General features: G+C 44.3%; 2 protein-coding genes across 3 annotated transcripts in view; one reads left to right on the top strand and one right to left on the bottom strand.

Annotated features, from left to right (window-relative positions):
* Positions 1–10,036, top strand: part of TCP11L1 (t-complex 11 like 1) — a 42,455-nt gene extending 32,419 nt beyond the window's left edge. For both annotated transcript variants that reach the window (XM_027837758.1, XM_027837759.1), the window contains 3 exons: positions 26–207; positions 1,150–1,322; positions 3,171–10,036. In XM_027837758.1, coding sequence (XP_027693559.1) covers positions 26–207; positions 1,150–1,322; positions 3,171–3,397 — 582 coding nt within the window. In that variant the 3' untranslated portion in view covers positions 3,398–10,036. The remainder of the gene's footprint in view (positions 1–25; positions 208–1,149; positions 1,323–3,170) is intronic.
* A 1,649-nt stretch (positions 10,037–11,685) lies between these two features.
* The window catches only part of CSTF3 (cleavage stimulation factor subunit 3), a 79,519-nt gene continuing 69,865 nt past the window's right edge, over positions 11,686–21,339 (bottom strand). Inside the window, exons 15-21 of the mRNA XM_027837794.1 lie at positions 20,915–21,017; positions 17,855–17,924; positions 16,543–16,738; positions 13,525–13,678; positions 12,989–13,083; positions 12,817–12,877; positions 11,686–12,407 (exon numbers count right to left, since the gene is read on the bottom strand). Coding sequence (XP_027693595.1) covers positions 12,205–12,407; positions 12,817–12,877; positions 12,989–13,083; positions 13,525–13,678; positions 16,543–16,738; positions 17,855–17,924; positions 20,915–21,017 — 882 coding nt within the window. The 3' untranslated portion in view covers positions 11,686–12,204. The remainder of the gene's footprint in view (positions 12,408–12,816; positions 12,878–12,988; positions 13,084–13,524; positions 13,679–16,542; positions 16,739–17,854; positions 17,925–20,914; positions 21,018–21,339) is intronic.

Here is a 21,339-nt window from a genome sequence, read left to right as displayed (position 1 = left end):
TGATGGCTGCCCTGTTGTGTTGTAGACTGTCCTGATGGACCAGCCCCGCTTCCAGGAGATGCAGCAGGAGCTCGAGAGGCTCAGCGTAGTGGGGGCAACCTTGCTGGTCACCTATAGTGCCTCAGCCCCAGGAGTGTCCAGCCTCGCAGGCTTTGCTGAGAAACTCAAGATGGTTGTGCAGGTCCTGCTGACAGACATGCATCTGCCGTAAGTGACCAGGGAGGTGTGGGGTGGCACCAGGGACAGCTCAGCCTTTCTTCATGAATCCTCGTCAGGAGGGTAAGAGGAATGATACCCTGAGCACGCACCTCCTGGGAACCTGGTCAGGGAGCTGACCTCTGGGAATCCAAGGGATGACTCATCATCATTTTCATCTGTTTAAAAGTGCAGCTCTCCTTTTCTCCCTCTGCCATTTCCCCTCCCTCTTCCTTCCTCCCTCCCTCCCTCCTTCTCTCTCTCCCTCTCCCTTTTGCCCCCTCCCCTCCACTCCCCTGCGTCCCCCTGGGCATCCAGCTCTCCACTCAGATGGCTTGTCCAGACCTCCTTCCAGCTTTGTGCTTGGTCACATTCCACAGGGTTTGGGTCTTTAGGAGAGTACGTGACTCCATAAAGGACCCATACCTGCGCTTTTAACTGCCGCTGGTGAGGTCAAATCGGTGACTGGATAGAAACAAATGAAACCATTTCTTTCCTCTGAATGTCCCACCCTTTGGCCCCCAGGTGCCTTAACGACAGAAAGCAGAAGCCAAGCACAATGTGGAGACTGCCCCCGGATGCTACTGGAAACTGGAGACAATAGAGAGGTTTTAGGTTCCATTTAAAGCCAGGTTTAATGACAAAGATCATAGTCATGGGCCCCAGCCTCTCTATGTAGAATCCAGTACTACCAGACTCTCCCCTTCCTCCTGATTTTGGGAAGAAGACAGAGAACCAGAATGTCCTCAGTGGGTCCTGAATTCACTAAGACAGGCTTGGGAGGGAGAGAGGAGACTCCAGGCGTCTTCTGGCAGCACTAAGCACATTCATCAGGTACTTCAGCTCTCTTCAGAGGCACGGGCTGAGTGGCTCTGGTGTCTGGGTGTGTTTAGCGATATGTCTGCACCCTCCCCAGCCCCCAGCTGATTCCTTCTCATCCCATTTCTTTTCTAGAGCCTTTAATCTGAATGAAGCCCTTGCCACCATTGGGGAGAAAGTGTGCGTGGAGGTGGCTGGCTGCCTGGCCCAGTGTGGATTCACCCCTTTGAGTGTGGACAAGGAGATCGCCCTCAAAGGACAGATCCAAGCAATTGCCAGCCCTGATGACCCCATTCGCAAGCTTGTGGGTATGTTGGGAGGGTCCTGACAACAGTTGGGTATGTTTCCTATGGGGAGCTCGCTGACTGATGGGACCTTGGTCGTGGTAGTGGGGGTGGGAGGCAGAGAGGGGACCACTGTATGAGATCATGGGACTTAGCACTGGCAGGCCATCCAGGCTGAGGAGTCCTAATCTTTTTGTATGTCAAGGGCAGTCTGGAGATGCCTACAGCCCCTTCTATGAATAGTGCTTTTAAAGGAACAGAATGAAATACAGTGGATTACAAAAGAAACCAATTATATTGAAATACAGTTCTAAAAACACTTTTTTAAAAAGCTCACAAATTCCATATTAAAGACCCCTAAATTAGGCTAAGCCCTGTTTTTACTGATGATGAAACTGAGGGCCCAAGAAGAGCAGTGAGTTGTCCAGGGCAAGCCAGGCTGGGACCCTGGGACCTTGGACTCCATGTGTCATGCTCTTTGTCATTCACTGGGTTGATTTTCTGGTGGAAGTAAAGAGTATCACGATGGCTATCCTACCTGGAGGCTGGCCGAGTGACGACAAATGACAAATACTTTTCACTGGTGTGGCTACTCTTGTAGGATTTAATACCTTGGTTAAGTGAGAGTTTCCCGCTTTCAGAGGATTGGAATTTCATAAAACATTCTTGTCAGGGAAGTCTGATGACTCAGAAGGCACAGCAGGGACTGTCATTAAGAACTTTATTGCCATTGGTGGCAAAGGGCAGCCATGACAGTCGTCATTTCCAACAATGGGCGTGTCTGACAGTAGACTGTTGACCATGTTTGTGTTTTGAATGGTAATCATGGGGTCATTTAGAATGGGGTCATTCAGCAAAGACTGGGCTGATGCCAGTGTCTCTGTTCCAAGGACAAGGTGAATGTCCTTGTTGGCCCCGGAAGACTGAGAATAAACAGTGCATGGTTTCCTGAAGCCTGAGCCTCTGAGGCACTTGTCATTGAAGTATTAGGTGTAGGGTCAGAGGACCTGGGTTCAAATCCTGCTTGTTATTTCCTGTGTGACTTAGGGCAGATCCCTGAATGCTCTGCATCTCTAAAATGAGGGGTTTGCTCTTCTGAGGTCCCTTCTGCTTCTCACTCTATGAACATCATCATGGCGGCCCCATAGACTTTAAGGCTTGTACCAAGAAAGCCCAACCTGACCATAGAGCTGTATTTACATCATTGTGGTCCTGTTCCTGCTTACTTCACTCTGCCTCAGTTTATCCAAGCCTTCACAGTCCTGAGTGTCACATGCATAGTCATGATGTCTCCCAGGATTTGGCTTCCTCAAATTGCATTTCTGTCAACATTTCAGTGTGTGTTAGACTTTCCCTCTGCCTATGGCCTGCCTGGGATGTATGCCCTTCAGGGCCATCACTGGATCAAAGGGTAGTGAAACTTTTAATCACTTTTTAACATCATTCCCAATTGCTTTCCAGGATCTCAGACTGATTTGCAGGTCCACCAACAATGTATCCATGTACCTGCCTGCCCACAAGTATCTAATATTGACTGTTAATCTCTTTAATCAACTCCAAGGCAGAGTCTCAAGAGCTGCTGTCCTTCCAATTTCTCTTGTTTTTTGTGGCTTGACATGTGAGGCACTAGGACTGTTGGAGAAAGGCTCTGTTTCTGTTCTGACCTGCGGGTGGGCAGGGGCTGGGTAGGCATTGACTGGTGGCATGGGCCATGAGCATGTCTTCTGGCATTACTTTGAGGGCGGCTCCCCAGGCGGGTTTTGATGTCCGTGTAGTGCCCGCACTCAGTAGTAGGCAGGCACTGTGTGCCTGTCGGTGCCGGTCCCTTCATTCTCCCGTGTCATGATGACCTCTCTTTTGTTTCCGTCTCAGATGCCAGAATTCAGGCCTTTTTGGAGGCGTACCTTGCCTCTGGTCTCCAGAGGTCCCTCCCCGCAGTTCCTGGGGGCTTAGGCCCTATCCAGAAAGAGTTGGAAGAGGTGGCTGTCAAGTTTGTACGTCTGGTCAACTACAACAGAATGGTCTTCAGTCCTTACTACGACGCCGTCCTCACTAAGATATTCAAGCCAGAGGGCTCCCGTGTCTCCATTGGCTTGTAGAGGGCCCCGACCCCTGCCGGCGGCAGCAGCAACACTGTTTATTTAGTTGGCTACCCACCCCTCTCCTCTACTGTAGCGTTGCTTTGGAAAATGGCTTTCTCTTTAATACATTCCTCTTTCTCAGTATTGACGCTAAAAGGGAAAACGTGTCACCGTAGGACAACAACAAAAGAGATGATTGTACACCGAATTCCGTTCTGGGGGGGGCTGGACGTACTTATGAGTGAATGTTTACAAGCTGAAGGAACTTCCGTTCTTGTGAGCTCTCAGGAGAAAGCTGGGCTCAGAAGGAGCTGAGCTGACACCACCTCTTCCATGTCAGGATATACCTTTGCCGCTGGAAGGCTCACCATCTTTCCCGGGGCCAGGGTAGCTTCTGCTCTAGACATTCAGTGGGCATAGGCAGGAAAAGTTCAAGCGAGCTCGGTGTAAGATGCTTGCCCCTGGAGAGCCCTGAGTGGAGCTAGACTACAGGGAAAATTACCTCTAGCCTTGCTGTTTCTCCTGGTTTTCCTGCTGGGGATGCTCCGTCCCAGGCCAATTGGGCCCTCTGGGCGCTGGAAGGATTCTCATTTTTCTAGAGAATTTTTTTCTGGTTACCAGGACATCACTTTTTGCCATAGAATGATCCCCAAGCCTGGATTATGGCAACTCAGACCCCTGGGGCCTGGAGAAGAGAAATTTCTTCGACTCTTTGGAGTGCTTGGAATTGGGGTTAATTTTTAGGGGGGAAAAGATGCAAATTTGATATCTCTCCGAAGATGGACAGAAGAGGTAGGATTTTCCCTTGAGACTTAGATTGAGATCTTACTTTCCAGTACAATAGAGAGGCTGGGAGTGATGAGTCCTGGGGTCTTGGGGTGAGGGCTGAATTTTCTAAGCTCACTAAATGCTCCTCAATTCTTGCAGATGAGGTTAAATGGGACGCGTACAACCTTTGTCCCAGATGCCGCACTAGCTTTAGAGACTGTCCTTTGAACCTGCTCCCTGGGCAGTAAATAGGTACCATGGAGAATACCATGGAGGCTTCTCTTTGCTTGGGGTCCTGCGCTGTCTCATGGGCTTGACATTTTAAATATATGTACTCTGTAGCCCAGCATTGGCGTTGCTGGTTGGGAGGTACTCCACTGCTGGCACCCACCTGACCTGAGACCTGGGAGCAGGACCGGCCTCACTGTCCCCTAGGTGTCGGCTGTGATGCTGTAATCAGGGACAGGATCCCTGTTCCTTTTGTGTCTGAGATTTGGTTCAGCTCTGCTCCAATGGTATAAAAGCAAGAATAAGCTGTAGTAATGGGGCTGTCCTGCTCTCAAAGTCCAAAACTCCCCTGAATCGCTCAGGTTCTAAAAATCTCATTCAAGGCAACTTTTAAATAACTTCTCGTGGAATTTTTGGGGGAAATAGAGAAAGGATAGGATTTTAGGGCTAAAGCAGACCATTGACCAGCAGGAGAGGAACCAGGAGCTTTGGGAAATACTGGGGAACGGCTCCAGGAAGGCCCCGATGCTGGAGGGCGGGGACTGAGCAGGCTTAGAGAAGCAGCCAGTTTGAGCCCTGGGAGGTGGTAGGCAGGTAGGTGTTGCAGGAAGGGAGCCAGGAGGGAAGCAAATACCCGAGGGGGTTGACACCCAACCCGCTGGATCAGCCTAAATCCTACCCGTTGGCATGCAGACTTCAGAAGTTCCCATAGTTTGCACAAAGGAGTTGGGTGAAGCCCCAGGAGCAGAGGAGGAAATAGACAAAGGTAGCAGGTGACGGCTTTAGAACATGAAATTCAAACAGGGCTATCCTTTAGCTCCCATTTCTTGTTGGAAGAGTGAGGGGGAAAAAAGAGCAAACTCGGCATCAGTAGATTCCGGATGACTGGGCGATGAGGGCCGAATAACAGGACCCTTTCAGCCACGAGGCCGTCTGTCCCTCTCGCCCTCTCACAGCCCTAGATAGTGCCTCTAGAAAACCCAGCCATTGTGCACTAGGTCTGCCCTTTCTAGCAAAGCAGATCTTCGCGCAGGGAAGCCCCATTCTCAGAATGCTGCTTCTATATGCATAAAGTAAATTAAATAGGGTTACAAAGGAAAGCAATTACAAATGCTACTATCAAAATATTAAAAAAAAAAAAAACAAACCAAGTTTGAGGACCCCAGGTGGACGGTCTGCACGTTGTTCGAGGCAGCATCCAGGTGACAGAGAATGGGGGTGTCCGTAGGGGATCTTGGAGGGAAAGGAGCTCCTGTGAAATCCTCATTCATACCAACAAGACCCCCGAGGTCTCTGCTTCCACCTCCTGGTTGTGTAGATGAAGAAACAGGCCCAGAGAGGGGAGTGATTTGTGCAGGGTCTTGGGGGTCATTATGCAGCAGAGCCTGGGGTCCAACCAGGTTCTTTGACTCCAAATCCAGGGTGTTTACTTCTCACCCAGCTGCCTCAAAAATCCGTAGCTCCCCAAATGAAACTGCTGTGTGATAAAGAGGCAGTGGCAGGCCCGGAGGTGGCTTCTGACAGTGTAGCCATGCCGGCTCAGGGTGGGGGGATTCTTTTAAAAGGCCAGAGGGATGGGGGCCAGTGTTTTGGAGTGATGGACACAGAGGGAGGTCAGACCAAGCAACATTATGGAACAAAGAAGTCAGGAGCCTTTCTTTTCTGGTTCTGGTGACTCCCCCCAGCAAAAGGGGAACTCCCCAATGGAGCTGCTTTCTGGGCCTCTGTTCTGGTGGGTAATTCTCCCTCCTGACAGTTAAGGCCCTAACCTTCTCCCCCCGAAAGTAATACAGCTACCAGAATGATGCAGATGACTTTTGCCCTGTGGTTCTGGTTGAAGGTAGGGGCAAAAAAGATTCTTTTTTTTACCTTCCTAAAGTATTTTGCGTCCTTATTCATTGCTAGTGATTCCTCAGGGGTGAATGTGGGATGGTTTGGAGTGTTGATGCCTAGGGAGATCACAGGAAGGTTGGGGAGGCCGGCTGAGCCCCCTGGGTGCCTGAAACAGGCTGGCTGGGGATACTAGAGTCATTTCCCATGCAAAGATGAGTCAGCCTAGATGGTCACTGTGGGCTCTCTCAACACTGAGAATCCAAATGTCTGTGGGGTTTCCTGATGCCTTTTCATCGGTGGTTTTGTGGATTAGTTTTCTTCTGGAGTTCTCACGGAGTTAACATTGAGATGGGGTGATATTACAAACCCTTTAGCCGTGAAAGGTTTTCAGTTAGCTAAATTGGGTCATTGCACAGTGACAACAAACCAGGCCTGTGCTGACTGATGCCATGGTGGGGGGAGGTGGAGGGGGCTGAATTCTTTTGTCTTTTAGCCCTTTCTGGAAATGGCCAAGCTCGCCTTGGCAGGGACAGAGACTGGTAATGTGGAAGGAACGTTGACTTTGGAGAGAGGACCTGGGTTCCTGATGCTTCCTACCTGTGAGACCTGGGGCAGGTCACTCGGCCTTCATGGGCCCCTGCCCTGGAAAACACTGGCCTTGGACCAGATGACCTCCAGAACCCCTAGCTCTGGGATCCTGGGATCAGTGGGCATGTTGCAGGCATGTGAGGTTTTGTTTCAGGATCTGTAAAAATGGAGTGGGAGTTATAAGAAGCAGGCCCCTAGTGGGCAATGGTCGGATAAGTGAATGATGGCCAGCAGCACAGGGTTTAGAGGTGGGTGATGGCAATGTTCTTGTCCCCATTTTGCTGATGAGAAAACTGAGGCTTAGGGAGGAGAAATGACTTGTCCAAGGTCAATACATCTAAAAAAGGGTCAAGGCTGGGACTCAGAGCCTCAGGTCTTCAGACTCTATGTGGGGTGTTTTTTTCCACTCTGCCATATGCATAGTAGTAGCTTATGATCTCATTTTGTTTATTTCTTAATTTGATTTTTTCCGTTAACAAAATTTTATTTTTTCTCCTCTCCACCCTCCTGGGAAAGAAAGGCAGAAAAACAGAGCTCTTTAAACAAAGATGCATAGTCAAGAAGAATAAATTCCTACATTGGCCATGACTGAAAAATGTGTGTCTCCTCCCGCACCCCAAGTCCACCACTTGTCTGTCAGCAGGTGGTTCCTTTCTTTTAAAGAAATGCTGCAGTTCCATAGACAGGATTCTTTGTGTGAATTTAAAATCCAAGTGGAAATGTCAGTGTAAAGACAGCATGGATGTGGGTCAGTGTGAAAATCATAGATTTATCATTGGGGTGCGACAGTGATGTCCAATGATGAAGGCATCTAATAATGGCTGTCCCTGGTTCATAATTAGAGCTTCCAGGGGTCCCCAGCTTTTGCTGGGAAAGGGCCCCCCAACCTTGCCTGGGGGTAGGAGAATGTACTAGCAGCTGGAGGTAAAGTCACCTTAGAATTCACTGAGTCTTCATTTTTACATACTGAATGCCTGAAGACCAGGAAGGTAAAGTGATGTTTGTTCGAGACTGCCAGAGTAGTAAGAGTGCCACATGAAGGTGTTGAGTGGGGAAGGAACACTATTGTCAGGTAAGACCTGGGGAGGCAGGGAGGCCAGGCCTGCTGCTGCTGACTCTGGACTCAGCTGTGATGCTTCAGAAAGCACAATTAGACCCTTCGTTGTGAGGCAGCCCCGTCTCAAGCTCGCTGGCAGGAGAATCGGGAAACCAGGGCTTTGGTTCCAGGCTTGTCCCTTGACTTTGCTGAAGTCAGTCACTTGGGTTTTACCATCTGTAAAGTGAAGGGACCGTGTGACCTCCAAGTCCAGTGGAGCTCAGACACACACACATGCTTGATGTATGACTGATTCTGTTATTTGAGTTATACTCTTCCATCCGCTTTCCGCTTGACCTGCTCCTCATTCCAGGGCTGCAGCGACCCTGTTCCCTTTGCCTCGGTCTCTCCTTAGCCCCTCTTCCTCTTCCTAATCCCCCCTTGTCAACAAAGGGCCATGTTAACCGCCCCACACTGGCCTACCCTAATTAACTGCCTTTGCCAAAGACAATGGTGCAGGCCTTCAGAAAACAGTGCTTAGGCCTGTGCATTAAGTGCCCATAGGGCTGGGTTCAAGATGTCCAATTCAGAGGTTGGTCTGAGTAACAGAATTTTCAGCGAGGTCTGCTGTCACGGGAGAGTTTGGTTGTACTGCATACTGCGAGATGATGGCCAAATCTCCTGCATTGGGAATTCTGTGGGGCACTCCTGGTCTGGACTTGAAAGATTGTTGCTTGAATTGTGGTCCATGGTAGGAAGCCATGGAAACTCCCATTGAAGACCATTCCCTACGGGTAAAAACCAACAATACTGCTCTGCGCTCCGACACCCAGTTAGTGCTATTACTTAGGTACTCATTGTATGACTAGCCTCTGGAAGATTTGCACCGAGATGTAGGTAAGAATGGCCCCACAGGGCAGATGGCTTTCAGTCTACACTGGTGGAACAGGTACTCACACCAGTGAGATCGTGGACCCACCTGACCTGGGAGTATTTAAGTACAAGTTCTTTTCTTATAATTATTGGCAGTTAAGCAACCTTACTGGGTTCTAAAAAATATCAGCTTCACTGATCCACAGAATTTTGACCAGAGCATCTCCTATTAATTAGGTTTCTGGAAGATGAGTAAATGTAAGTGAATATCAACTGCCTGAAAAAATAGATAATAGGTGTTATAATTCTCAGGTTTTTTTTTAGTGTGCCACCACGGTGGAATTCAATAAATATTTACTGATTTAAATGTTTTACTATTTATGAAATACATTTCAGGGCTGGTTTAGGTATGTTAGCTTCTGGATGTAAATGCCAGAGCTAATCTGATTAGCTGGTTAGAAGGCAAATGAACACAATGGTGGCTGAGGCTCATTGCCAAGAAGGAAATATGAATTGTTTAATTTAGTATTCTGAAATCCCAACAACCATTTCATTGGCTATTTAAACAAATCGTTCACTTTAGGAATAAGATTGTAATCAGAATTAATTTGTAAACTTCATTGTTCTTTGTCATCTGATTTATAGTTGTGGCAACTAAACAAGTATAGAAAAATTAAAGGCTCCTAATCATCACCCCAACACTAATGCTGATGGAAGTGAATGAGGTTATTTTCTGTCTTCTTGTTGGAACCATTATGAATTGACCGGGTAGCTTACACAGTCCTCTGTTTTGCCTGTAAATTAGTTATGTTAGTCTCGTGAACACCTTGTTTGGAAAAATATTGTTTCTTGGGCAACTTTTCAGGTCTGACAGTAACCCGTGTGAAAAAGCTCGTGTCCACAAGAGGGCTAATGTGATAGCACTATAGGGGCCTGAGAGTTAAACTTTTAAAGAGAAGTTTTGAGTTACCAACTTGCCGAGAAATCTTTAATGTTGATTGTAAATCAGTTTTTGTTTACATAAGAATTCAGTTATCAAATATTCATAAAACTCTACAATAGCTTCTGAGTTAAAACATTAGGAAAAGTTTTCTTCCTATTTGAAAATGAACAATGTCTGAAGCAAAAAAAGCCTAGGAATAGTTACTGTAGACACCATCATAAATAAATATAATCCTAGAAATCTGCATTGGCCCTGATCTTCCAAAGGTCAATCTCCAAGGCCAGTCTGAAAGGCCAGTGGGCATACTTTACTTAGCTGCACTATGTTCATTTTGGGTTTGTTTGGGTTTTTTTTTGTTGTTGTTGTTGTCGCCTTCTTAAAAAATTTGTTTTCTTCCAATTACATGTTAAAACAATTTTTAACATGTTGTTTTAAAATTTTGAGTTCCAAATTCTCTACCTCCCTATCATTCTGGGTTTTTATGTAGTTTTGTTGATAGAATCAGAGCTCCAGAGCAGGGGCTCCTCAGAAGCCACTAGTCTCACTCCTCATTTTACAGATGAGCAAACTGAGGCCCAGGGAGATTGAAAGAGTTTTGCCCACATTAAGAGTCAGAGGTGGGGTTTTTACTCCATAGTCCTTCACTGACACAAAGTGGGTTCTCTTTCCTCTGGATCCCACATGTAGCTTATGGGAACCTGCCCCCAGCCCCGTGATCCACCCACAGCTGTCCTGAGCCTTCAGTTCGGCTTCTCCTCCACATCCTACTTTGAGGGAGGCTCTGCTGTCGGTACCGCTTGTGCCTTCAAGGTTCTTGAGGCAGGGGCTCTGTCTACATTTGGGACACTGTAGACAGCTTAACAAACCAAACTATGAGAACCATAGGTTGAAAAGGATGCTGTCATCTCCATGCCCTCCAAACTTAAGAGTATACAAAATATGAACTATAGCCATCCACATTTATTCTGACAACCTTAGCTTTAACTGGAGAACATAATGAGACTATACATGCTAGTGATTTAATATATTTATAGCTTTGATCTAGACTTGTAAGAAAATAGTTTAATAAACTGGTGTTAAAAATTGTTTTTCTTGTTTAAGCTCAATTGCAGTGGTGAGACTTTGTGTCCTGAAATCTCAACGACAAATTACTGTATGTAAATTGTGTGGTGCATGCCCAATAATAATGTGATAGAATACTCTTTCTGCCTGTTTTTTCTTAGCCCTTCATTCTGAATTGTAATGTTTTATGCTCAGCTGCCAATCAAATGCAAAACAGATTAATTTATCTAGAAATGAGCCACTAGGTCAGAATGCTGCTGTAACAGTCCCTTCCACACTTATTGCTCACAGAAAAAACCTTCATGGCTGTTGTTATAAGTGGAATTAACTTTGTGAGCTTCGGTTCATTCAACATCGCTTACACTGAATACACGTTTCATGATTAAACAAACCATCATACATTGACCTCCTGAAATGGGCACCTGCAGGTGAAACACTGGTTTTACTATCTTTCCCAAGTCATTTTATTTTAATTAAAAAACAATAGTGGAACATTCTAGTGTGCTCGTGGGACCAGCTACACAAAGTAAGTTGGTGAAAGGTTAGGATGGTGGGAGGTTGGCCTAGGATGCCTTTCAAGAGCTATTTTCAGGATATGGCACAATTAAGTTTGAATTTTTTGTGGAAGGGAAATAGATCCTTTTCTATTCAGTGCAGTCAAGACAGGACATTTGAGTAAAGTGTGTATTTGCATTTGGCACAGAAACTGATGGATGACTGACTACTGCAAGTGTTGAAACATATTGTTGAGACTAATGGGGAAATACATTTTACGTGGTTTCATTTGTATAATGACTGTCCTATGTCTTGCCTTCTCAGTAGGTGGGGAAGGGGGAGGGAGAAAATTTGGAACAGAAAATAAAATTTAAATGAAAAAAAATTACTGACGTTTTTAAAAGGGTTTTGGCTGCATGCTATATATAAGGTAAGTAGAAGCTGCTTCTAAATAAACGCAGACAGGCACAGAGTTTCGGAGATCCTTTTATTGTTAAAAGAACTGGTGTTTTTTTTTTTCTTTCCGTTTTTAAACTACAAAACAGATTCCGTACATTCTGCCATAAATAAAAACAAACCAATAAGGCAGGACTTTACATGAGCAAACAGAGTAACTTCCAGAACAAGTGAATTAAAATGTTTCACAATCAGAAGCCATCCAGTTTTTAAAATAAAACTGTTGAAAACCAACAAGGCTTCAAGTGAGTCACTAGACACACTTGAAGAGGGAACAAAATGTGTTCAAACATTTTGCGCTATTTCCCCATTTTTGAAAACATAGTTTTGCTCAAAGCGCGCAGCTGCTCAACATTGTAAGACCCACCCTTCTAGTTGGCTTTTAAAGTTTTTATTGAGAACCATTGGATAGAAAGAGGCACCGGTGGCAGCATCACTTTGTTCCCAAGATGCTCATGACAAAGTGTGTCTCTTAAACAAAGGACGTAGGAGGCAAAGGGACATCTGCGCACGAGTCTCCCTCAGGAGAGCGCTGCCCTTGGCTCACCGGATTCTCTTCTGTTGGCGGGCTCTGTAGATGTCGTGGATGGGTGGCACCACCGCACCCTTCTCTTCCTCCTCGTCCGAATCCTCGTTGGGCCGCTTGACTGCTTTGGTGAGCATGGTGTTGCTCTCCATGGGGCCGTTGCCTTCCACTGCCGTGTCCGGCGCTCCTCCGGTAATGATCCTCACGGCTTCATCAACAGCTTTGTAAGGAGAGACAAGAAGGTGGAAATTGTCATGAAGAAACAAGAGGGAAGATACGCTACTAAACGAGACAACTCAATTTCCTTTATCAACAACATCCATTTCCCTGTCCATTTCCTAACTGGGCCAGGTTTTAGAAACCATTTGCCTTTGGATTTTTAAATAACTTTAGTGCCACTTAAAATAAGTTAAAAAAATCACTTTCACATACCAAATCTGATCATTCATCTTCACATTAAAATGAAAAAACAGAGTTTTATGGCATTGTACTTGGTATCAGATGGGGTGCACGTAATGTTCCCATCGTGCTTGGCCTGCTCACAACCTCATGCCCGGCTTGAATGTTAAGAATCTTCCTAGTGCCCCATAACAGCCGAGCTCTGTATAGTTTATGCTTTGGGAACTTACAGCTTGGGATCTTGCATCTTCGGAAAATTTCCATCAATTCGTCTACTTGCACAAAAGGACCCTGCATTCAAGAAAAGATTTTAATCCACAGCAATGCAAGAAAAATAGTGTTGCTTCCCATTTCCCTTTCACAAAGTGCAAAGGCAAAAATCAATAGAAAAACTGAACCAACCTGGAAACAGATGGGAGGAGGGAGGAGTTTCATTAAAACTACAGCAGCGGGTGGCACTGGAAACACCCCTCCAGGCACAGGGTGTAAACCTGGGGCTGAAAGGGACAGAAGAGTGTAAGATGACCTTGGGAGATGACCAGGAAAAAGGCGAGTGCTCTGTAGACTCTGAGTAAACAGATTCGTACAAATCCTTGTTGCCTCTGTGCAAAGGCGCAAGCAGGTGGGCCACAAGATTCAGCTGGATAGTGGAGCCAGTTGCCCCCATACAGATGGGGGACCTCACCTGGGAGGCAGGTGAGTGGTATTGGAGCCTCGGTGACAACTGAGTAGATAAGGAACAGATGGTCTGCGGGCTGCAGTGGTACCGGTGAATTATTTAAAAAGTGAGAGGCTGGCCTCTGGGAGTTTCGGCAGCCAGTCCACAGCAGAGACACCTGGCCTGGATGAGGAGGTTATTTTGCCCACCCCACCTCTGTATCTAAAACATCTGAAAATCTGAAAATAAACATGCAGGTCCAGGAAGGGCCACAGCTTACGTGCTAAATGTCTTGGCTGAAAGGGGATCATCTGCTGTGTATCTGGCTTGGGATATTCAGGTTTTCTATCCACTTCATCTTTAAGGACAGGCACTATGGACGGAGCTACCACAGGGTCTGGAATGATGGTCGCTAGCTTGGCCCGAGAGACATCCTGAAAAAGCACAACAGGAGAGTCCTGAACCAGAAGCAGGGGGTGGGGAGACAGTCATGCAGTTCTCCAACCAGAAATCAGAACACGGGGAAAGAAGTTGTAACTGCAGGAAAAGTGTAGATTAATTACAAGAAAAACCTGATGCTAGGAAAGGTGACCAAATAATGGAAGTGCATGGAAGGCCATGACGTTGCTTCCAAAGTGGCCAACCTCTAACTGTTAACTGTTTCTGGCAAAGCCCTGCCCAGAGACATAAGGTCTAGCTACTTTGGAGTATGATTCTATACTCTTGTGAGCAAAACTCTCATTTGTGCTTTATCATATGCATGATTTTAAAATACTACCTACTTTGAAATGTGAGGCATTCCACCCCTGGGTGTATAGGAATTAAAAGGAAATGACCAATGAGGGTGAGGTGAACATTTTATTCTTTTTACACCTCTTCCCTCCCAGGAGAACTAGTCAAGATCTCTTGCAAGTGCTCTGAATGAAAAAAATGGAATGGATATAGAGAATCCGCCTGATGCCTTAAAAGAAAATGTTCATTCCAACCCACTTGCTTAAAGTTTATGGACTTTGATTTTGAATGAATAATTTTAATTCTTTCAGTCAAATCCCCAAATTTGGTACATATCAAAATGCCAATCTAGATATTGGCAAGAACCTATAAATATGTCATGGAGGCAACAAGTCAGTCTCCTTAACTACGTAACAGATATTGGAGAAATGTCCTCCGTGAAGAACAGTAACAAAGAATTCCTGTTTCTGTGGTCTTTTAAGTAGTCTTCCCTCCATATGATCCCAAGTTTTGGAGCCAGAAGGGAATTAACAGATCATTTCATCCAATCTCATTTCATGGATGAGGAAACTAAAATCCAGAGAGAAGGAGCATGCCCAAGTCCTAGGCAGTTAAAATTCAAATCCAGGTCTTGAGTCCAAAATCAAAAGCTTTTCCCATTACTCTAAGCTGCCTTTACAAAAAGAATTAATAAAGCAAGGCACCATTATCAGCCCGGGCAGCAGCCTAAAGAATCCTTTCTTCCTCTTTGGGCAAATGAGTAAATTTCTCTCTCAAAGGACTCTTCACTGGCAGGCACAACTCTAAATACCAGTTAGGGATGGCGCTATCTTGGACTCTCAAGATGTGCCTGACCCTCATGCTGGACCAGGGTAAAGAATAAGACATATGTCTTCGTGTATGTTCAATATGATGAATTGTTTTGCCTTCTATTTATTTGTTATGAGAGGCCTATTTGGGTAGGGGGATGAGTTATGTGCAATAAGTGAATAAGTAAATAAAAGCATCAAGAAAACATTAAAAATATATAGAAAAAATAAGGTTTAGAAGGGCCACGTGGCAATTTTGTTACTACCATTTCAAATTTAATATATATATCAAAAATAAACTGTAACTGGTCTGCAATTTCACATACAATCCTCTTTTTTGTTTTTGGTTTACTGAAATGTTCGTGTTGAGGACTGTTAAGATTATTATTTTTAAAAAATATATATATTTTTTTAAGATTTACTTGAATCCAATCAGATATTTCTGAACTTCCAAGGGAAACTGTGTGATTTACTTTGAGGGGCCTCAACTCAAAGTGAGGGGACAAGTTCAGATCCTACCTCATTCTTACTAGCTGTGTAAAGCAAGGAGCAAGTCACTCAACCGTAGCCTCATTCTCCCCATTTATAGAACGGAGATAATAGTATTTGTTCCGGGTTCTTGTGAGAAAAAGAGCTTTGTGAATTTTTTTAAGGACCTTAAATGTAGGGCCTTATGTCCAAATATTCTTGAATTTTCATTAAGAGCTGGTTTAGCCAGAAGTAAGCATACTACATGGACATACTATATGTAGGCAATAAACTCTTAGCTCAGTCTGCCATTCTGACAGATCTAGGGCAACTGTGAATTAAAAGCAATAATTAATACCAGTTATTGCCTGATTTGCAGTTTTGAAAGAAATGAAATAGAGAGGACAGTGAAGGAATACAGACTTTTCACAGGTGCCTTTAACACATCATCTGGCTTTAAATTGGTCCTGTATGGTGCAGGACAAAGTTTCTCCTTTGTTCATCAGAAACACAAGGAAAAGATAAAACAAGTTTTCTAAAGATGAGTGAATGCTCAGGTTGCTTAAATGTCCCCGTATTTCCTTGGCCCCACTTTGGCTCTGTGTCTTCTCAGGGCTCAGTTCACAATGAGCCCGAGCTCTATTTCCAGATCAGATCGTTCCTCCTGGGGCCTGCTGCTGGAAGGAGAGGACAAGGTTCTCTTTTTACGGCATCTTAGAAACTATAATATAGGAACTATTTCAATCAATCAGTCAATCATTACACACTCATTAAGCACCTATCATGGGCCAGAACTAAGTTTGGTTCACAACTAAGAAACGATTCACCAATTTTATGAGTAGTATCTGAACCCCCCCAAATGCTTTAAAGTTTAAAAAAAAAAAAGAATAGTTTGAACTATCTGGGAGAATTAATAGCATTTTTGTTTTTTGCTTTTTGGTGAGGCAATCGGGGTTAAGTGACTTGCCCAGGGTCTCACAGCTAGTAAGTGTCAAGTGTTTGAGGTCAGATTTGAACTTGGGTCCTCCTCACTCCAAGGCCAGAGTTCTATCCACTGTGCCACCTAGCTGCCCCATTGGTTTTCATTTTTAAACCTCCCAGCATCCTTGGGTACTGATTAGAGGGAGCTGGGTAGGTCAGTTACCAGGTGCAAACAGAAAGCAGTGGTGCAAATTTGACTTTGACTGAATTCATCTTCAGTATTTCTGATGGTTTAGTGCTCAAGAAAGTGTAGAGCTGAGAGGAGGAAAATGATAGCCCTCCCATTGAACACAGTGCCCACCACCTACCTTATAGCCAAGAGCCTTCAGTTCACTGGCAGAGCAGGGATATAAATCCATGAACTTGTACCTATCGACCAGTAATGCTGTTTCCTTGCCTTCGTATTCTTCCTTGAATGCCGTGAACCGTCTTTTCTCCACTTTCAGGATACTGGCTAGATCACCAATGTTACTTTCAAAAGCGAGGAATCTGGCCCATATTTCTCTGCCAAGAGAAGAAAGCAGACGAGAGATAGTTCTTAGTCCTCTTTGAGCATGTTCTAATCCATCTTCTGTCTTTCTCAATTTCTGTGACCCTACTATTTTGCAAAGAGTGCGTCTACAACCTTCTAGACCCAGTGAGGGGCCAGACAGAAGCCAAGGGCCACTGGGCCTCACCCAGTGGCCTCCCCACTGGGCAGGACAGAGAGCCTGTGGCCCAAAAAACTAGAAATTGCAGATTTTGTTGAGTACTTTGGTTTTGAAATTAGCCTTAAAGTGGTATAAGTTCCGAGCATCAGACAGGTCCTTTGATTAGGGAGGATTTTGGATTTGGGACAGAGAGGGGAAAATATCGTCCTATTTCTCCATTAAAGCGGATCAATGATCCTGGGTGGTATAGCATGGGTGCACTGGGAAATGTTTAACAACTGGCTCCCCCTCCAAATGAGTGTATGATATACTTTAACATTTTTCTCTGTCACTTTCTTAAGTCCAGACAGTCAGCAACAATAAATCAATCTTTAACTAGTAGCATTTGTTGATTTCCAGGGTGTAAATGCTCACATGGTGGCAATTTGGCTCCAGGAAGCCAGGATGAGACACTGCGGCATTCCACTGGCTATGCCCTATTCTATTAACAGAGCAGGCTAATCCCAATCTGTACGTAACAGAAGCATGATGCAGGAACCACGTGCAGTCACTCTTTAATGTGCCTAAAAAAAGAATCACTCTTTCATCATGCTGGCCTGGGCCCCAGGGAAGGACACTTCGTCAATATACTCTTGAAGCATAGGAGAGTCGATTAAATTTTATGAACTGAATGCATGAAATGGCCAAAACTTGACCAGCATAGTCACAGCCCCAGAACTAAAAAAGCTTCTCCTATACCTCCAAGGACAGAATATTACAGGCGTGTGAGATTTGAATGGGCACTAAAACTGGAAACAAGTTTTCTAGAAAGTGGACCAACACAGACAAATGATAGGGCTTTTGTTTTGTGTGAAAAAGAAGCATAAAATTCATCTGTGAAAATACTTCTTTTTCCTGAAACTGGACTTAAACAGAAATTTATCATCAAGCCCAAATGCCCAGGTAGATGTAGCCTTTGGGCAAAGTTTACCCAGATTTCTCAGGTGGAAGGCTTCCAGAAGTCAATACTCGTTCAAACAAAACTCGGGTATTGTTGTCCTCTAAGGGAATTCAAGAAGAAAACAAATGATTAAAATTTGCTCGTAACCATTTTTAATAAAAAAAAAATCATAATCAAATACAAATTAAGTATACAAACCATGAAACTAATAAAATTATAAATGGTAGATTTTATATTTCAATACAAAAGGCAAATCAGCATAGTAGGATTTTTGTCGTTTATGTGATTTGAGGCTTCAAGTATAAAATTTTTCTCCCCCTCCCTCCCCATGACAGTGCACAATCTGATATAGGCTATACATATACATTCCTATTAAACATATTTTCACATTAGTCACGTTGTAAGGAAGAATTAGAACCAACAGAAGGAACCACAAGAAAGAGGAAACAAAACAAAACAAGGCAAAAAAAGAGCAAAAAGTATGCTTCGATCTGCATTCAGATTCCATAGTTCTTTCTCTGGATGTGTACAGCATTTTCCATCATGAGAATTTTTTGGAGATGTCTTAGATCCCTGTATTGCTGAGAAGGGCTAAGTCTATCAAAGTTAGTCATCGCACAACGTGGCTGTTACTATGTACAACGCTCTCCTTGTTCTGCTCACTTCACTCAGCATCAGACTATACAAGTCTTTCTAGGTTTTTCTGAACTCTGCCTGCTCCTCATTTCTTAAAGCACAACAGTATTCCATTACATTCATATACCACAACTTGTTCGGCCATTTCCCAACTGATGGGCATTCCCTCAATTTCCAATTCTTTGCCACCACAAAACAAGCTGCTATAAATATTTTTGTACATGTGGGTCCTTTTCCCAGTTGTATGATCTCTTTGGGATACAGTCCTAGAAGTGCTATTGCTGGGTCAAAGGGTATGCACATTTTTATAGCCCTTTGGGCATAGTTCCAAATTGCTCTCCAAAATGGTTGGATTGTTTCACAACTCCACCAACAATGCATTAGTGTTCCAATTTTCCCACATCTTCTCCAACATTTATCATTTTCCTGTTTTACCATGTTGGCCAGTCTGATAGGTGTGATGTGGTACCTCAGAGTTGTTTTGATTTGCATTTCTCTAATCAAAAGTGATTTAGAGCATTTTTTCATATGACTATAGATGGCTTTAATTTCTTCATCTGAAAACTGCCTGTTCATATCCTTTGACCAATTATCAACTGGGGAATGATTTGTATTCTTATAAATTTGACTTAGTTCTCTATATATTTTAGAAATGAGGCCCTTATCAGAGACACTGGTTGTAAAAATTCTCTCCCAGTTTTCTGCTTCCCTCCTAATCTTGGTTGCATTGGCTTTGTTTGTGTAAGACATAAGGCTTTTAAAAGATGAGCGAGAGACAGAGAGAGAGAATTCAGAACTGAAAATAAAAATAAAAGATGAGGATACTATTAAGTTTAATTGTAAATCAGGATGCAAGACAAAGAGAGCAAATGGGCTTACCCTGTCTCTGATTATGGATTTTTAATAATAGCTAATAACTTTAAGTTACTTTATACTCTTTATACACATTAACTCTTTTAATCCTTACAACAGCCCCATTTTACAGATGAAGAAACGGAGTTTAGGAAAGTGGAGTAATTTTTTTTTTTTGGGGGGCTAGACAGTGGGGTTAAGTGACTCACCCAGGGACACACAACTAGTAAATGTTAAGTGTCTGAGGCTGAATTTGAACTCAGGTCCTCCTGACTCCAAGGCCTGTGCTCTATCCACTGTACCACCTAACTGCCTGGAATGTGGAGTAATTTGCCCCACTCAGGTCAGCCTTTAGTAAGTGTGAGGGTCAGAATTCAACCCCAGGTCTGTCCTGACTTTAAGGCCATCACTCTCTGGGCTACACAGCAATGACCCTCAGCTCCTTCTTATAATATCATCAGTCCTTTTCCTTCTTATAATTTTATGCTCTATTGCACCTACACCCTCCCATCTTAGCAGATGGCTGACCCCTAACTTTACCAGGAAAGAGGCCAAGCGTCTGCCATGATGCCTTCATTTCTCCTAACCATCTATAAATTCAGCCATTCCCTCCTTGGTCCAGTTTCTGAGAAACCTCCTTCTTGCCAAGGGATAAGCCTTTCTTTCTTTCTTTTTTTTTAGGCAATTGGGGTTAAGTGACTTGCCCAGGGTCACACAGCTAGTAAGTGTCAAGTGTCTGAGGCTGGATTTGAACTCAGGTCCTCCTGTCTTCAGTGCCGGTGCTCTATCCACACTGTGCCACCTAGCTGCCCCAGGATAAGCCTTTTACAACATGCCCGTGGCATGTTCCTTCTCTGTCTCTCTATTCTCTCTCTCCCTCTTTTTCTCTCTGTTCTTTCTCTGTTTCCAGTTTTTCTCTCCTGTCTCTGTCATTGTCTTTCTGTCTCTCTCTCTGCTTTTCCTCTCTCTTCTGTTTCTCTGTCACTGCCTTTCTGTTTCTCTTTCTCCCACTCTGTCTTTCTCCTCTCTCTCTTTTTCTTTCCTCCCTTTGTCTCTTTCTATTCTTTCTCTCTCTGCTTTCAGTTTTTCTCCCCTCTGTCTCTCAGGTCTCCATTAGAAAAGGACACAAACTCAGCAGGCTAACTGCAGATAATTTCATAGAATGAAGTGGAGGGTCATAGTGGTGGCCTTGGTGTCAGGAAACCCGGGTTCCCATCATGGTTTGGTAAGCGTGGACAAGTCACTGGACTGCTCTGAGCCTCAGTCTTTTCATCTGTGCAGTGAAGCCAAGAGTAGCTCCTATGTATCACAGGTTTTGTGGGATGCCCAGGACTTTCCCTCCAGAATCTCATCGGACCCTCAGCACAGCTTGGGACAGGTGCCACGAGGGTCACCATTTTATGGATGCGTTCAGGGCAGGTAAATTACTTGCCCAAGGTCATGGGCGATCTAGTGTTGGTAACATGACTCTACCTCAGGTCTCTGGTGCTGGGCCTCCCTGCTTCCTCCACACCAGAGCTATCGTGAGGAAAGTGCTCTGCAAACTGCCAAGTGGTAATTAATACATGTGAGTCATCCTCTTGGACTCTAGCATTTACTTACCATTGAGGTGAGACAGGTAGTCAATATAGGCTAATACATATTCTGGAATGTCTCCATATTTTTTTAATCCCAGCTCAAAAATCTTAAAGGCCACTGATTTATCCTAGAGAAAAAGAGAAAAAAAATCACTAATTCAAATCCAAATTCATATATTCAAAAAAATGGCCTGCCGACGAACATGGCAAGGAAAAGGATGGAGCTGCGTCAGCCTCCATTCTGAATGGGCTGAATGACACATAACTTAGAACATATTCACAACGTCAACCTTGAGATTTCCTAGATATCCCCTCTGCTATGGGGTGATCTCACAACATGGATCCTAAGGGACCCTTTCAAATTTTGAAGAATTAAGCTAAATAACTAATTCTATGATGATACTAATTCAATTCCAGAAATAGTCCTCAATAGAAGAAAACGTTATTTTT

This window comes from Vombatus ursinus, unplaced genomic scaffold (genome assembly GCF_900497805.2).
Source record: "Vombatus ursinus unplaced genomic scaffold, bare-nosed wombat genome assembly UNPS02014822.1, whole genome shotgun sequence".
In the NCBI taxonomy this organism is placed as follows: domain Eukaryota; kingdom Metazoa; phylum Chordata; class Mammalia; order Diprotodontia; family Vombatidae; genus Vombatus; species Vombatus ursinus.
This window is presented reverse-complemented; position numbering and strand designations above follow the sequence as displayed.